The sequence below is a fragment of the Balaenoptera musculus genome, chromosome 1 (assembly GCF_009873245.2).
Source record: "Balaenoptera musculus isolate JJ_BM4_2016_0621 chromosome 1, mBalMus1.pri.v3, whole genome shotgun sequence".
NCBI lineage: Eukaryota > Metazoa > Chordata > Mammalia > Artiodactyla > Balaenopteridae > Balaenoptera > Balaenoptera musculus.
The window spans coordinates 151,095,709-151,113,709 of NC_045785.1; the positions used below are offsets into that span (position 1 = coordinate 151,095,709).

The 18,001-nt window shown below is 52.3% G+C and overlaps 1 protein-coding gene across 7 annotated transcripts in view; it reads right to left on the reverse strand.

Moving 5' to 3' along the window:
* The window catches only part of PLEKHA6 (pleckstrin homology domain containing A6), a 137,761-nt gene that overhangs the window by 29,028 nt on the left and 90,732 nt on the right, over positions 1 to 18,001 (reverse strand). For 3 of the 7 annotated variants that reach the window (XM_036864617.1, XM_036864608.1, XM_036864593.1), the window contains exons 4-10: positions 15,501 to 15,581; positions 14,731 to 14,845; positions 9,296 to 9,400; positions 8,552 to 8,624; positions 5,926 to 6,026; positions 2,102 to 2,304; positions 107 to 589 (exon numbers count right to left, since the gene is read on the reverse strand). In XM_036864617.1, coding sequence (XP_036720512.1) covers positions 107 to 589; positions 2,102 to 2,304; positions 5,926 to 6,026; positions 8,552 to 8,624; positions 9,296 to 9,400; positions 14,731 to 14,845; positions 15,501 to 15,581 — 1,161 coding nt within the window. The other 4 variants (XM_036864623.1, XM_036864601.1, XM_036864640.1 and 1 more) reach the window with 3 other exon arrangements.

Sequence of the window (18,001 nt, forward strand, 5' to 3'; positions counted from 1 at the left end):
TGGCTTCCAGAAGGTTTCCAACAGAGGGTGCCTCCATGTCACTCCCCCAGCCCCAGCCCCCAGCCGGAACACCATCCCCACTCCACCCCACCCCACCAGGCCTCACCTCCGAAGATCCTCAGGAGGGGGCACCCCTCGGCGCAGGTTCACCCACTGCTGAAGCTGGTTCATGGAGCTCTTGCGCTGGGCGATTTTGTCGGGGTTGGCACGTGGCGGGAAGCTCTGCCGGCGCCCCCCACTCTCTGAGTCCTGAGGTGGGAAAGCTGTGCTCCCCGGCCTGCTTGGGGAGCTATACTGCCAGCCATTGGGCTGGGTGGGCCGCTCCCCCCCTCCTGGGACCCTTGGGCCCTCAGGGTAAGGGCTGCCCGGGTCTGAGGCTGGTTCCGGTCCAGCGTGGACACCATTGGCTTTCACCAGAGGCTCGCTCTTGACTTCAGGCCTCTCAGGCCTCCTCTCCACCTTCTCGCAGCCTCGGCCATCACCCTCTCCTCGAGTCTTGGCCTCTGGTTCAGGCTTGGGAAGGCTGTTTTGGGGGGGTTGGTGGTGGTGTTTGCTGGGTGGGATGTTCTCAGAGTCTGGCTTCTCGTGGCTGTGGGATGCCAAGGGAGATGTTGTAAGGGACTCCAGCCCAGCATGGGGTTCAGGTTGGGGGAAACTGGGAAGGAGAAAAGGAGTGCAGAAGGATGGACAGGAAGGCAGTGATGGAAACAGGATTCAATGAATTCCAATTCTGTTTCCTAAATCCTACCGTTTTATATTCTTGCTCCAGCCTGGGCAATTATAAAGCATAATCCAAGCTTGCCTGTGCATATGTGCTCGTCTTGCCCTCCTGGTCCTCCTCGTGTGTCACCCTCCGCTCCCTTCTGCTGAAACGCCTTGAGTCCAGCCTCCTAGCTATGGCCGAGACTAACCTCACCCAGACTAGGTCTCTCCTGTAGTCTGTCCCTGATCCAGCCCCCCTCACTTGGTGTGCACTATACACTACACATAATCGGAACCATCCTTGATGTCTCAGCTGCAGAGGTTTGTGACAGGTCAGCCCTCTCTCCTCTAGAAAGTTACTTAACTTCCACGAGTCTTGGGCTCCTCGTTGGCAGGGTGGGTAGGACTGTGTGAGATCAAACATGGAAGGCGCACCAGGGGCTGAAGCTGTTGCCTCAAACTTCACAGGCATAGAAAGAGGCTAGTTCCCCTCTCCCAAACAAGCATCTTCCAGGACTTTCTATTAGAGTATAAGCTCCATGAGGTAGGGGCTTATCAGACTTTTCCTACCTTGTTTTCCTAGCACCCTATACACATTTCTATTTACAGTAAATATTTATGAAAAGAATGAGTGAAGTTCTGGAATTCCACCCCTTGGTCAAAGCAAAGATGGAATCTCATGACAATGTTTTCCCTACACCTTCCCCAATTCAACATAGTCAAGCATCCTTGTTGAGACACTGCTTGGTAAACATTTTCAAGACATGTACACAGACTTGGAGTCTATACTGTAAAACTTCCTTCTGCCGGCTCCCTGTTAACATCTAACTTAAGACTCAATGCCCAGTTCAAGTAGAGACAGGTGCTGAGACTCCGGGTGATGACGGGATGAAGTGACAGGAGCAGTCACATACTGAGTGCTTGCTGCATGTCAAGCATTTTACCTATACTATTGAGTCCTCACAACAACCCTATGAGGTAGGATTATGATTATTGTCTCTGAGGGTCAGAGGTTAAGTAACTTACACTTAGGTCACACAGTGGGCAAGTGGCCAAGTTGGGATTCAAACCTGAGTCCCACAAAGTCTGTATGCATAACAAAACGAGCAAATGACCCTGGTCTTTGGCTCCTGGCCAGGCCCGGATGGAACCTGGCTTCTCTCTTGGCCTCCACCAGCTCAGAGAGAAGAGGAGGAGCTGGCCAGGGGAAAAGAGACTACAGGCTCTGAAATCACTTAGCCAGGCACCCTGCTGGGAGGCAAGGAGTTGGTTCACATGTTCTCAGAGGTTCAAGTCCACATGCTGGGCTCAGCAAGGGCATAGAGATGGGCGCCTCTTCACCCCTCCTCTCTCTCTCTAATAGCAGTCCTCACGCCTATGCCCAGTCCCTGGCACTCACTTGTGACGTGCAGCTTGGGGCACCGACTTCTGGGCTGGGGGGATCTGTACTCGGGCAGCCTCCCCCATGGCCTGGATCCAGGCCTCCTGCTCCTCGGGGCTCTCGGCACTGAAGAAGTAGGTGCGGACCCCGGCGTGCTCAGCCTGTGGGGAGAGGCAGTGCGTGGAACTGTCCCCAGCCTCGTTCACCCAGCACACAGTCACCTGTGGGGAGAAGACACCCACGCCCACAGGACAGGTGGTCAGGCAGGTCGTTCCCCTGACCTGCAGCTCTTCGCCCCATATGGAGCTCAGGGCAATGTGAGGAGGCCCACAGCTGTCCCAAGTGCTCCAGCTGGCATCCAAGTATCTGCCTTGACTAGCTCTCTGGACACCACTAGGCAGCTCAATAGCCAGGTAAGCTGACCTGCCCCACCTGAGGGACAATTACCTCGCCCGCTCTCCCGTCAAATTCCATGTTTGATTTGAAGGGCAATTACCCCATGCCCGGGAGAGATGCCCCCCTACCACAACCACATGCCAGTCTCGGCCCCAGCTCAGCCTCTGAGAAGCTGGCACTCTTCCGCGCAGCGGGACAGCGCGGGCACACGGGGGGCATGCACAGACAGTCAGGGCATGCACAGACAGTCAGAGCACGCTACCTAGTTGGCGGCTGCAAGCAGGCGCAGCAGGCGGTAACCCAGAAGCCAGCTCCTGTCCAGAGGAGGGGTCCTCACGCGGCCAGAAGGAGGAGAAGCAGAGAACAGGTCAACCGAACACCAGAGGGAGAGACAGGAGACGTGACAGGAACGTTGAGGAGAAGAGGGAAGTGGGGAGCTATTCAGACTAGCCCCTTTACTCAGTGTCACCACTGGGACCACAGCACCCAGCAAGGCTCAGGTCAGCCCACCAGGAGTGGGGGTGGAGAGCTCGCACCCGGCAAACATGGGTTGCTTGAGGAGAGAAGGCAGGGCAGCCCAGTGCTAATCCTAGCTCTGTTCCCGACCAGCCCTGCAACTGTAAACAACTCGAGATTTTGCTCTGGCCTTAACTGATGCATCTGTTTGATGGGGAGGGTCCACGAGGAAAAGACGCTCCAGTGCTAGATTCTTTCTGGGGGTCTCAGAACACTTCCTAGGTGAGACCAATCTCCCAGAAAAAGCAGCTAGCCTTGTTCATCCCATTCAACATGAGAGATCCAAAAGTGTTTAAGAGTCTCAGATGTGGACTTCACTTTGGCCTATGACCGCTTGGGTGCTAAATCCTGGGTCTCTGGGGGTTGGAAGGAGACAAGACAGGGCTCCTCTGACCAAGCCCCAGGGTTCTCCTAAGCAACAGTGTCAAATCCACACCCTTCGAGTGCTTTCCCAGCTGGACCTTCACTTTTCCTCAGCACCTTCCCCAGCACATGATGTCTTTCCACAGGACCCATTACCCAGTGAGGGAGCATCCTACTTCTCTAAGGACAGAGGTGGGCCTCCTTCCTCTGGATCCGGCCAGTCCCCACCCTCCAGCAGGGCTGCCCAGCAGGTAGGCAGACAGGGAGGTGCTGACGAAAAGCCAGTGAAGTTGTAAGGAGGCATCTGGGGGTTGAAACTGCACAGGGATATGGAGAGCAGGGGCCCAGGCAAGCCCTCTGGGGTGGAGAACACAGGGTTACTGTAGAGGAGAGAGACACACAGGTGGGACGAGTGGGTGTGTCCTGGGCTGGTAGGAGTGGCAGCAAATAATTTGCTAAGCACCCAGTGAGCATCCTGTGTGCGCAGAGCTCTGCCCTGGGTGCCAGTCACAGGGAAAGCAAAGACACGCTCTTAGCACTTGAAGAGCTCTCGGTCAAGCTGGAGGACAAAACATACCCACGGGGAAACAAGGAGAGAGCAAAGGCGCGGGAACAACAGCTTGTGACAGGAGAAGGCAGAGGGCCTGGGAAAAGACAGGGTGATTGATGGGGAGCCAGGAGGGGACACCAGCCTGGAAGCATGAAAGGGGACCAGAGAATTGAGGGAGGTGCCCCCATGGATGAGCTCACAGAGCCCCCACGGGGCTTTGCAGGGACAGAGGAAGGCCATTCAGCAGCAGGCTGGGTGGGAACAGTGCTGGCTCATTACTGGCCATCTGAGGGTTTCGCTTGGTGGCCCCAGCAGGACAAGCCTCCCATCTGTCTCATCTCCCCTCCCTTCCCTGGAGAAATTCCACTGAATAGCCACAATCCGAACCTTTTGTGGGCCACTGAGCACAGCCCTCAGAGTTGGGTTTTAAAGAGGCAGTGCACTCCTCAGGGGAAAAGGAAGGAGGAGAGGGGCTGATGGGCACAGAGATCTGGGGTTTATGGAGGGGTGTGTCAGTCATTGGGACGTTGTTCTAATGCGGCTGCCGGCAGAGCTCCCTAGCTGGAGTGTGTGTGTGTGTGTGTGTGCGCGCGCGCACGCAGGTCTGGAGGGGAAGGGTAAGACAGGCTGTCTGATTGTGTGGGTGTGTGTGCGTGTCTGTGTATAGCAGGCCTGTTTGTTGTTGGTTAAACAGCCTGTTCCTATTTCCCCAGCTAAAATCCGGCTCCCTGGAGCCAGTGTTTTATTGATTATTCATTCTGCAGACAGGACCCTTGGAGGCTGGAAACTAATTATACGCCTAAGAAGTCCCTCTTTGTTCCCCGGAGCAGCATCTATGTGTCTGCCCACCTCTCTGTGGCCAGGTGACCAGAGCTGAAGGACAGAAAGGGCAGAGTCTCTGGGCCCCCAGGAACTCGGATGCTGCCCTCGAGTAACCTGTGGGTTTTCAGGGTCTTGGACAGCAATTCTCAACTGGGGGAGAGAGGGCTTTGCACTAAGAAAATACATGGTTGATATCATAATTTTATATATGGAAATTGAAAAAGAACCTATGATCTTTGCATCATAAAATATGAAAAGGGCATGGAATTTTCATTGTTTTTATTGGGCCATGAATTTTTAAATGTGGAAAAATACTGGCCTAGGATGAGACAGCTGCAGTCCCGTCTTTGATGGGTGGATCCCCCAGGGGTTCCGAGGAGTGACGCTGAGCAGGCAGGTGAGGTCCATCTCCCTGGGCCCTTATTCCCTCAAATTGTGTCTCTGTGAGGTTTGTAGCTTTCAATTATAATGAAACTCAATTCCTAACTTTCTGCAAAGATTTTGTTTTTTTTTTTTAATTAGAGCATGTCATTTATGGAAACTACAAAACACAGGCCTACCAAACCCATTTTCCAAGGTGGCAAAAATACTAGGGTGCTGGCCCATGACAAGGGCTGAAGAGGGGACAGGGTGCAGGCAGCAGGGCTGAAGGGCAAAGGGAAAAAAGGAAAGTGAGGACAAATGACAAATTGAGGGCCCTTACATGGGCCAGTGGGAACGTGCTGTACACTAAATAGTAGTGAACAACTTACATCTGAGACCCTTTGAGTAAGTTTGATTGGGGGTCTAGTTCCCTGGGCCTAAAGTGGGGAGGAAGACTTTCCAGAATGGATCTTAGAAACCCACCTGCCCACAGTTCCTGCCTCTGCTGTGAGGGATTTCCTAGGTGCCAGGCCACCAGGCAGAGGGTCCATGGCCTCAGCACATAACTAATTCTCCCCCAGGAAAGACTGTGGTACCACTGAAGCTCATCTCTACAGGCTCACCCTGGGGAGAGAAGAGGAAGGGGTCCCGGCGCAGCCTCACGTGAGCCTTACAACAGCTTGTACTGAGCCCGGGGACCACTGCCTGCTGCCCCCAGTACTACCACTTGGGATTCCTAAGGAGGTGGCTCTCGACGCTGCTCCATTCTTGTGTGCTCTAGAAGAGCCGGCCTCCCTCCCCTACCTGACCTGGGAGAGGAAGGCCAACTGACCTTAAAGGTATGTTTTCGGCTGATGTTGTCTGAGGGCTGCACCGCAGCCACCCGGAAGCTCAGGAGGGGGATGCTGCCCAGGACGCTCTCCTCCTTCTCATCTGTCGCGGAAATAGAGGCACAGTGAGATGTACGTGTGCGGGGGGGAGGGGGGCGGAGTGTATCAGCCCTATTAGGATAAATACCAACAAATATCTGTTACTCATCTACTATTTGTCAGGCACTTGGGGCCACCACGCAACCGCACGGGGCGCGCTCTGCACAGCAAGAGGCACACTCCCTGGAGCCGCGGAGCGTGGCAGCCCTCCAGGCACTGTTCTAGACTTGGGGACTGTAGAGGTGAATGCGAGAGTAGTAGCGCCCACCCTTGGGGAGCTCACATTCCAGTACGCAAGCAAACAAGCACAGAAGAGCCAACATTTTGGAGTGCTTGCTATATGTCAGGCACTGTTCTAAGTTAAAGGCTTAACGGATTTAACCTGCCCAACAATCCTATGAATGGGAACTCTTATGATCTCCATTTTATATAGGTAAGGAGGTTGAGACACAGAAAGATTAAATAACTTGTCCAAGGTTACTTAAGTAGAAAGTGGTGGATTAGTCTTTAACCCAAGAAGTCTAACTTTCGAGCTACCATTCTTAACCTCCCTCCCATCCACAGTGCCTCTCCAAACAAGGTGATTCCAACAGTGACACACGGAACAGGATATAATGGGATGCGGCGCGGTAGAGTGGACGCTCGAATCTTCGGCTCTGGCTCTTCTGGGTAACTGTCTCTAAGGTTCTCCCAGGCACCTGGCAGCTTGCTTTGTCTTCTCCTGACTAGACCCCTCCCCTTTACAGTCCCCATGTATGCACAGGAGACACGCCCCTGCCTGGCCCCCTGATCCCCAGGAGCAGGCTAACAATCAGGCTGCTGCATAATTCATCCCGAATCTCCAAAGGAGCCTGATGGATTAGCTAGCCAGGCCCCCAGCTATCAGCAGGAGACCGAAAGGGTAGGGGTGCTGTGTGGGAACCATGAGGTTGGGGCTAACTATGAGGCCATGGCAAGACCCTCCCCACTTCCCTGGGATAGCTCTTTATTCCTGGGGCTGGAGACCCTGTAAAACCCTCAGCTAAGGTTCAGAAGAAATCTCACAGGGGTTACAGACTCCACTAGTTCCCCTTCTCCCCTTACTCATCACTTGCACAAGATACTTAGCCCAAGGTCCAGTTTCCTGGGCAGACCTCGGCATGGTACCCAGAGGATGGACTAAGCCAAAGGAACAGGAGGGCTGGGAACCCAGAGCTTCTTCGGGAAGGCAGACGCCATCAGCCCCAGGAGGAGGTGGGCCCCCTGCCTGGCTGAGTCCTGGCCAGTGTTTAGGGGTCTCCTGAGAGCATCTCTCAGTGCATAGTGACCCCCCATCTCCATGTCCCTTGAGTTCAGAGTTTCATAAGTTTCTCCCCTCACACCAGGCCCAGAGTGCCTTCCCTGCAGAGACCCTGGCTTTCCCTCCAGCTTCCGTTATACTCTGGCTCCTGTGCGGCCCTACATCCCGGGGCCCAGCCTGAGCAGATTCTTCTCCCTCAATCTTGGGGTTTCCTCTGTGACTAGACCCTGGACGTGCATCCCCTTCCTGGTCTCTCTCCTTGGGATGCAGGTGCCTCAGGGCACAGGGACAGCAGTGTTCTAAGGGCGGGGGGGTGGGGTGGGGGGGGGGGGTCACTGGGTACAACCTTTGTTTGCCAAAGTTAATGATTCAGTGAATTGCTCCCAGGAGACCTGGAGAAATCAGAGCTCTGCCATTCCCAGGGCATGCAGGAAAAGGAAACAGCCACTCCTGCTGCTACATCATTTTATCCTCTCCTCAGTGCCCAGGCCTCCTTGCGCGGCATCAGTGTGACAGAACCATCACTGTCATCAACCCTCACTAGTTCCTCCCTGCCCTGCTTGCCATATTGTTGCTGTACATACTTTAAAAATAACTTCCTAGAGGCTGCTGCACCAAAGTTATAAGAGTTTTGCCCTCCTTTCTGTGGGGGAGGAAAGGGAGTGAATGTTGGAGTGGGTGAAGAGGGCAGAAGCTGGGGGATAATCATTTACTCCACATTGATTGAGCACCTACTATGTGCCAGGTGCTGTTTTCAGTGCTGTGGATACAGCAGTGAACAAAACTGACCAAAAAATCCTGCCTACACAGATCGGATCATACATTCCAGTGGGATGGGGGAAGCTCAACATACAAGGTCCAATTAGCAGGTGACCTGCTAGTGATGACCAGGGACCCTCCTCTTCTTCCTCCTTTTCTTCTCCCACCCACGCCCTCCCCCGGACTTCACCCTCTGTCATCTGACTGTCTTGTTCATCCACCACACCACCCACCAGGGCCTAGGACTCTGCCTGAAATCTAGTAGGCACTCGGTAAATATTGTCGAATGTGAAATGAGTGAGTGAATGAGTGAGCAAGTGAGCTTTGTCTTTATCCCCTGTCACGTGCCACTGGTGCCGGAGACCACAGGGGGGATATGTGCCCCCCCACCCCCAACATCCATCAGAAACCGAGCCCTGTGACAGGGCAGAATGAGAAAGAGGGGGGCCCTGGCTTCCCACAGCCCCTGCCAGTGCCAGGCGCAAGCTCACCTTTATAGTAGAAGAGGCAGCGATCCACCAGAACGAACCAGCGCTTATTCCACTGCTTAACCCCGGAGCTGGCCTGCAGGAGAAGTGGGGAATAGACAGGATAGTCTGTGACCTGGGCCTGGGGAGGTGGGTGTGTGCAGTGGAAAGAGTGCTGCACTCATTATAAGGACATCCTGCCTCTGCTTGCAGCTCTGCCACTAACAAGTGGCAGCAACCCCCAAGAGCCCTTAGAGGCAGGGAATGACATTACATTATTGCCTGTGACCTTCCACTTCTGTCATTCTGGGCCTCAGTGTCTCCCCCAGGGAAGATAAACGGTACAGCGATGAGCCAGAAAGAGTGAGCAGAAGGTCAGGCAGGGATAGTGGCCAGGTCAACGAGGAGAACTGGACCCCTAGACTTAGAGGAGACATCCTCCGCCCTTCATAGCAAGAGGGCCCTGCTGACTGAGCCACTGGGTTGCTCTGATAGGATTGATGACAGCGTATTTCAAAGTCATTGCATCTGCCCATCAGGAGACCTGGCTGAATTCCCAAATATAACACTAATTTCTCTCTGTGATTTTGGGAAGATACTCAACCTCTCTGAGACTTTATAAAATTAGGAGATTTCACAGAGATATACCAAAATAGGACCTGGAAGGACATAGCAAAATATACATGGGCTGTTATAACTACAGAGGAATTACGGCACTATGAGGAGAAAGCAGGGATGCGGTGGGCAGAATGGAATAGGAGGCCTCACCTGCTTGAAAAGCCAGCCTGCCTTGGTGACAGGAGCACTGGGGTTCCGCTTCATGGAGTGCGAGCGCTTGCCGAAAGCGATGGCCTTGCGGGACGTCCGGGTGGCCTAGGGATGCAGAGAGCAGCCAGCTTAACTCTTCCTCTCCTCCTTCCTGCTCCACCCGCAAGGGGAGCTGCCCTTGGTGGGAGCTATCCCTCTCCAGGGCCCTGGGGGCCCTCACGTTAAGAGGCCCAGGTGAGAAGCTTGGATCTCTTACTAATTCAAGGGCACGGCCTTTCAATTCTTTGGCTCTTTTTCTTATCTCTAAAATTGGGCTCAAAATTATAGTCCTACCTGTCTCACAGCGATGTGTGTTTTTTGTTTTTTCTTAAGGAGAAAATAAGATATTTCATTTCACTCCTGGCCTATCCTTCTCTACTGGCCTTACTCCTTACCTCTTTCATAATGCTTTCCCAGACCCACTCAACTTCAAGTAAATTCCCTACGTCATCATCTTCTCCAAGCCCAATTCATTCTTTTTTTTTTTTTATAAATGTATTTATTTTATTTATATATTTTTGGTTGTGTTGGGTCTTTGTTGAGGTGTGCAGGCTTCTCATTGCAGTGGCTTCTCCTGTTGCAGAGCACAGGCTCTAGGCGTGTGTCAGTAGTTGTGGCACGTGGGCTCAGTAGTTGTGGCTCGAGGGCTCTAGAGCGCAGGCTCAGGAGTTGTGGCGCACGGACTTAGTTGCTCCGCGGCACGTGGGATCTTCCCGGACCAGGGCTCGAACCCGTGTCCCTGGCATTGGCAGGCAGATTCTTAATCACTGCGCCACCAGGGAAGTCCCCTATTCATTCTTGAATGTCCAACACACCACAGAGCAGGGAGGATGTACGGGTGTTCTCCTAGCTCCTTATTGCCACAGGGAGTTCCCCATATTCTGGCAACAATCTCTCTTTCTCGAAGTATCAGTGATCTTTCACTGTTTAGCCCTTCTCACCACTATCAGCTTCTAGATCATTTTTTCAGAGTCTGAGGATTTTGATATCAGTCATCCTCTCCATTCTAAGTCTTGCCATCACTGTGGACAATTTCATTGCTCCACAGTGAGAGGGAGGATGACCCATCCACTGGCCTAACTTTAAACTACCTTGATGTCCTCAAGTCCAAAATCCTCCACTTCCACCCCAGCAACTCACTCCCATGGCAACACCTTAGACCTGGCCATCTCCCAAGCCCCTTCACCACCAGCATTGTCAATTCTCATATCCCCATCTTCTGATCACAGCATCCCATCCTCTGGGCTGTCTCACGCCATCCCTCAACGACACCAGCTTTTCTACTCCACTGCGATCCCCAACTCCTCAATCCTTGCCTTTTTTTCCTGGATCCATGAGCTATCTCCTGGTGTTAGTTGTTTCCCTACAAAGCCTAGGCCCCCTGGTGGAATAGATCAACCGCACTCTCCAACACCAACACCCTATCCAGTGCCTTTCCGCTTGACCTTCTCTGAAACTCTAAATCCCAGATTAATCAAATTATCCACCCTCCCTGCACTCACAGCCAGATTATGGTGCTGCTGGAGAACAATCACACCACAGTACAGACGAGGCCACCGTGACCCCTCGGTCCCCGGTGCTCCGCTGCACACCCTCACCTCTCTCCCGAGCCCAGCGACCTGCGCGCCTCTGCCTTCCCTGCAGTGGCTTGGATCCTCCCCCCACAGAGAAAATTGAGGTTGTCAGACAGGCGCTTCCTCAATTTCACACCCTTTTACCCAGAAAATTACTGCCCTTACCACTCTCCTTGTCTCTTTCCCTTCAATGTCAGAAGAAGAGGCGTTTTCCTCCTTTCCAAGGCTATTGGGTCCAGCCTGCTGTCTCCTCTGAGACTTGCTTCGTTGATAACCTCTCAAATCTGTCTTCATTTTTTCCTCCTCCACTGGCTGCTTCTCCCAAGCAAACATGCTCAGGTCTCTTCATCTTAAAGCATCCCTCTGTCTGTCTCTCTCTCTGTCTCTGTTTCTCTCTCTCAATCTCTATCTCTCCTCTCTCTCACTGTCTGTCTCTGTCTCTCTCAATCGTTCTCTCTCCTCCTCCTCACTGGCCCTCACGCACCCACACACACCTGACTGCCCCCTCCACCCTCCACCAACTGTCCCCGTCAGGTAACACCTTCCCTCCCTTCCCTCTCTTTCTCCTCAGAGATAGGCTGCTGGGAAGAGTCCTGACTTCCTCTCCTCCCTTTACTCCTAAACCTCCTCCACCTCTTTTCAGAAATGGTCCCTGCGATGTCAACTCAGGCCACTCAGTCCCTGACATTCTTAAGCACCGACAATGTGAACCTTTCTGTCCTTCCTGAAACTCTTCTTTTGGTTTCTGGGGCACTAGTCCTTACTTTTCAATATCTGCATCTGTGGCCAGTCCTTCTCAATCTCCACCTCCACTCTAAGTGTTGATAGACCTCAAACTTACTCTTTTATTCTCGTCATACATTGTGCCTGTGTAATGTCATCCATACCCATTGCCTCAGCTGCCAGCAATATGCTGAAAACTCCCTAATCCAGATCTAGATTCATTTGCTAGAATGAATCTAGATATAGATTCATTTGTCCCAGTCCATTTGCTCACTAGTTGTCCAGCTAGGATTAAATAAGCGCAAAACCAAACTCATCCTGTTTCTAACCAAACTTGTTCTACCGTATTTCTCATCTCTTTGACTGGGCCACAATCTACCCAGTGGCCCAAACCAGAACTCTGAACAAGCTCACACCGTCCCCTCCTCCCTCCATTCCTCCACACCATCATTTATGCAGGGCTGACAAGTCTGTCTTCTTAATGGATCTCAAGCCTGTCCTTTCTTCTCCAATGCCGCTGTTGGTGCCTCACGGGTTGTCATCTCTTCTGGCTGTCTACCCTCTGTATTGAACTAAGGTTATCTTTCTAAAATACTTTATTAATTACACTACTCTCTTGCTTAAAATTTCTCACTACCTCTCGTCACTTAGGAGAGAATTCCAATCCTCAGCACAGCACACAAGGACAGGTCTACAAGATCTGGCTGGGCCACCAGCCACTTTCTGCCACTCTGCCAGAAAGGCACCACTGCTGGTCATGCCAAACTCCGAGTGGTTCTCTCCCATCTCCCTAGGGCTTTGCTCACCATGGGAGGCGGGGGAACCCCACTTCCCTTGTCCACTACCAAATCCCAACTCATCCTTCACAGCCTAGTGCAGGCCCCCCATGTCCACGAAACCTCCCTGTTCTCCCAGAGTAGTTGCTGCTCCCTCTTCTCAGAATCTTCTCATAGTCTAGAATCTGTCACACTGCAACAGAACTGTGGACTTTCTGCCTCCCGTACGAGACTGTGAGCTCTTTGTAGGGAAAAACTTTTGTTTTGTTCATCTCTTTATCACCAGAGCCTAGCAAGGTGCCCAGCGATCAATAAGCACTTAGTAAATACTTGTAGAAGGAAGGAAAGAAGAAACTGGGGTTTATCATAAAGTACCTCCCAAACTGGGAAATGAAATTATTTTCTGTACTTTACTTGAAAAAACCCACATATAATGGTGGAGATCAGCCATCTGAAGAAGTCGTCCACCACCCTCAGAATATGTAAATCCTAAAATCTTTCCCTTTTCTCTCAGTCCGTCATCTGTCATAGTTTCACCTGCTCTCTGCAGCCTAAAATCTGCTCCTTGCCACTTCAGCCATTCCCCTGCCAACCCCACAGTAATACTCTAGCCTCCTTATCTTTCTGCCACAGCTTCCCAGCAACCCTCAACCTTAGGTCAATGCAACCATCTGCCAGGCCATAGCATTGCTGGAGAAAAACCACACACACCTGTGGATCAGAGCCACACAGATTCAGTCTACGACCTCAGATGACCCTTCAGTATTATTGGGCAATATTCCAAATGTTCCTTGTTGACCACTGACCCTTGGGCTTATTCTGAAGCCCCCCGCCCCCCAACGCCTCTCTATCCACCCCACTCTTCTCAGCAGAAAACCCTACCTCCTACTTTCCTGCAAAAGTTGAAAACATCAGGTGGGAGTGTCTCGAACTTCCTAGCCCCACCGCCACGTTTCACATACATTTCTTATGCAGCCTCAGGAAGAGGGCCCCTCCCCTATCCAGGCTGACAGCAAATTGGCACCTGACTCCTGTCTCTACACAAACATGACTCATTGGCTATGCCCTTTCTCCTGAAACTACCTACTGGGTCATTCCCCTCCTGCCCTTAACACCTTGAAACGAAACAAAGTGAACAAAGAAAACCTCCCTGCATCTTGCATATCTCCTAGCTGCCACCCTCCACCCCTCATTTCCCTTCATGGTCAAGTTTCTTTAAAAATTTTTTTTTTTGAAATATTTCAAACATTTCAGAAAAGTAGGGACTAAGTCACCACTGCATGTTGTTTTCTTTCCCTAATAAAACATGACAAATAGAGCTGAAACTCCCTTTGAGTCCCTCCCCAATCTCATTACCTTTTCTTCCTCCCTAGAGGTGACCACTGACCACAAATTAGTATGCCTGTCCATGGTTATATGCTTGTACTGCAAGCTTATCTATAAAAACGCTGAATTACTTTTCATGTTTGTACATTTTACATAAATGATACCATATTTTTCATATCCTACAACTTGCTTTTTCCTCAGCATTATGTTTTTAAGATTTATCCTTGTTATACATCTCGCTCCAGTCCATTTTTAATTTTTGGAGAGTCCTCCATTGTATGACTACACTACCACTTACTATCTAGTTTCTTAGAAGAGCAGTTTTCTACTTTTCAGTGTCCTGTATCTGCCCTCCCATCTCCTCTTAAGCCCTCTCCAGCTTGTCTTTGTCTTCTGCCCTCCTCACACCACTGAACTGCTCTTATCAGGGTCTCCAATTACCACGATGTTGCTAAACCCCATGGATACTTTTGGCCCTTATCTTACTGGACCTCTTTGCAACATTCTTCTCTGATTACTTCTTCCCCCTGACAGTCTTTTCCTTCCTCCTCCCTTTCTGAGCGCCCAATTGCCATGTCCCTCATGAGTTATTCTTCTTTCGCTGTCCCCCTAGATCAGTGGTTCTCAGTGAGGGTGGGGCAATTTCGTCCCACAGGGGGCATTTGACAATGTCTGGAGACATTTTTGGTTGTCACAGGGTGGGGGCTACTGGCATCTAGTGGGTAGAGGCCAGGGCTGCTGCTCAACATACTACAGAGAAAGAATGGTCCCACACCACAAAGAATTATCCAGCCCCCAATGCTAATAGTGCTAAGGTTGAGAACCCCTGGTCTAGATTTTGGTCTTCTGTATGGTTCTGGTCTGAGCCCTCTTTCCTCCCCACTCTCCACTTCCTGCATCACGTCACCTGCTCTTTGGAACCTGCAGAAAAAAGTAAGCAGCCTAATACGTTTCCTAGGATTCCTCCCCAACAGCTTGCGTGGGGGACTGGACTTACCCGGACACTGGGCCGCTCTGGAGGGACCTCGGACACCATGTTGTGGTTGGATAGGTCACTGTTGGTGGTAGTTGGGCGTTTCCCACCTGCTTTATTGGACATGTCCAAGGTCGATCTGATTTCAGGTTGACCAAAAAAGAAGTGACTAGTGAGACCAAGAAACAATGGGTGCCACCCATCCCTTTTCCCAACCCTGCATTCACTGTTCCAGCATTCAGCACAAATTAGGTCCCCTCAGCGCTCCCAAGGGGTCCTCTCAGTGGCTCCCGCTGCTTTTCCGAGATTATATACCAGTAACCCTGGACAGTCTCCTCTTTTTTTCCTGCAAATTTATCTTAAAAACCTAGACCCTAGGACTCTGGAACTTGGACTATGAGAGTCATTTAATTATCTTTTTTTCCTTTCATTTACTGAGCCAAGACCAGAGGAACTAGCATTTGGCTCTCGTGGTCATAGCAGATTCCCTCACTACTCTCCTCAGAGGCCCTGGGTGATTGATATGCCAGCCTCAGACATGTCTCACTCCTTTAGCTCAGCCCATGGGATACACCAACCTGGGACCTGCAAGATTCCAGAAAAAAGTGGTTGAGGGTATCAAGCCAGATGGGTCTCAGAAGTTTCCAGTCCTCAGAACTGAGGTGAGCAACCCGAAACCTCTCCCGCTCTCCTTTCTGACCCCCACTCCCTTCCTCTTCCTAGCTACGCAGAGGCAGCAGGATGATGGTGGTTAAGGACGGAAAGGCCAAACAGCAAGTAAGGGGTAAACGTACATTTTCAAGTCAAACTTTTTGTTTTCCTCTGGGACCTGGCCGGTCAGTGGGTGTAGAAATGTGTTCCGTCTTTCATTATGGCTGTGGAGGCAAAAGAGAGAGAGAGAAGCTGTGGTCAAGACGAAGAAGGCAGAGACACAGGCTATAGGGTGGACAGGCCCTCGGCAGTGACAGGGATGGTGACCACACAGGAGCTTGTTGCTCTGTCCTCCAGTGGGACCGTAAGCAGCAAGACAGAGGGCTGGGCTGTAGAAGGTCGTTTGGGGAGGGGAGGGGAGGGGAGGGAAAGGGAGGGGAGGAGAGGGAAGGGGAGGGGAGGGGAGGGGGGTGGGAAGATGTCTTTCTGACAGTGTTAATTACTTACTAGAGATCCCCAGGCTGGAAAGAAACCCCACTTAACCCTTTCAGTGGCCATCCTGGGCATGTATGTGGGGGGCGGGGAGGGGCCCCAATAGTCAAGACTTGGTGTTTGGCTGGTTCCCTCCCAGGGACAACTCCTGCCAGGGCTCCACATAAAAACCGCTCACTCATTATTTGCTAAAAGAATTCTCTTGCAACCTTGGACTCCTTCCTCTCCTGCTCTATCTCTTTCTTCAAATGAAATGAGACATCCAGAAATTCCATCCTTGAGCTTGGGCTGGGCCCCACTCACACCCCAAGTCCAGGGCCTCCCCGTCTAGGGGCTACCTGACTAGCCGGCACCTCAGGAGCTGTCCAGCATTGAGGTGAGTGCTGGCTCTCAGTCAGATCTAATTAAGGGATGCTGTGGCCAGGGAGGGTAGTGCGGACAGCCTGCCAGGAAGCAGGGGCGAACATGGGCCAGGGCCGGGGTCTGTGCAGAGGCAGATGGGAGGCTCCCTTGGGAGCTGTGGCTCTTCTGGCTGGTTGGCTGCCAGGCTAGCTCCCGGTGGCTCTGCAGGGAGGTAAGGGAGGAAGGGCAGCAGACAGAGCTTAGGGAGGGGCTGGTGCAGAGGGTCTAAGCCATAAATGGCAGCAGTTTGAGATGGATTCTGCAAGCAGAGGGCCACCTGGCAAGAAAGCTGTGGGAGATTCAAGCGTGCAGCCAGTGGGGGGCTGGAACAATTTTAAGGTCCTCTTCACCTACCCTTCTTGGGAGATACTGTGAGAGCCCAGAGCATGCTCAGTCCACCCCCAGAAGCTGGTGCCTGCACAGAGCCTACCAAGGCTGCACGGCAGCTTGTGGGTCTTAATACCAGGCCACCACGCACTCCCACAGCAAAGGGCCAGCGCTCTGCTTGGCAAGTGGCAGGTTAGCTAGCACCAGGGGAAAACAGACCACAGCGTGGTCCCTTCAGCTGCATGAGAGAAGTAAAATAACCTTTTGGAGAGCACCTTTCCATAGCCGAGGATGCTTCCCAGCCCTTAAGATGTCTGCTGAAGCTAAAAATCATATCAGAGGGTATTTTTTTCAGCTTCCAAACCAGTCATGTTCAGATCGAATCCAAAAACATGTGGAAGTTAGAAGCCCCGTGGGCAGTGGCCACAGCCTCTGTGGAAATCTGGTTTTGCAGCCAGGACCCTAAATCTGGCCAGTGTCTATTCGGCCTGGGTTCTAACTCTAGCACATTGATAACCCGCTCCCTGCTTCTCAAACTCTACTCCTCCCTTCTTCCCAGGTCCAGTAAGGATGCTCTCCTCAACTTAACCACAGGGGATCTTTGCAAGGAACAGTAGCTGTTTCCAGTCACCCTCATCCCTGGCTCTGCCTCATCTAGGGGTGGGGGCAGGCAGTCTGTGACAGCTAAGATCCTTGAGGCACCAAGGTCTCTGCTGTTTCCCAGTGGCACAGATCACCTGCCCCCCTGACACCCCTCCACCCATTCCGTCCCCTTCGGCCCATTCTGCTGTACACGTTCCCTGTGCTAACTCTGCTGGAACCTCTCCTGCAGGCACTGATGGATAGATGGACGGAGAGACAGGCACACACAGAGGCACACTCACAGTCTGCTGTCAGCTGGTACCAGTCTTTCAGAGGACACCAAATTTCTTCCTGCCCCAGACTCTCCTACCCAGCAACCACTACAAATGACGTCCTTGCTCCATCCCGGCGCTACCAATTTCAAAACAGCTTCCCCTTCACAAGCACTGCAATGCAGCAACCATTGACCTAACTACTCTCCCTTCTCCAGGTCACATCGGGCAGGCCCCTCGCTCTGACGTCCCCGGATCCAGTGACCTGCCAACTCAGCTCTCACTTCACTTCGTTCACAGTCCACTGAAGAAATCCCTACCTGACCCGTCGATCAGCTCGAAACTTCAACATCTTTTTGGCAGCTTTGTCCCCTGTTTGGCAGCCTCAGAGGACCCACCAGCCACCCTGCTCGTACCATCCCTCTGAGAAGTAAGTCCTCCGGTCCGGCTCACAGGGCCGTGGCTGAGCTCCAGGAGCACGTGGCAGCGGCAGGCGCTGCTCGTTCCCCTCCTCCTGGCTCCAGCACCAGGAAGGGGGAGGGCCTCTCCCTGGGTGGTGGTAGGGGTGC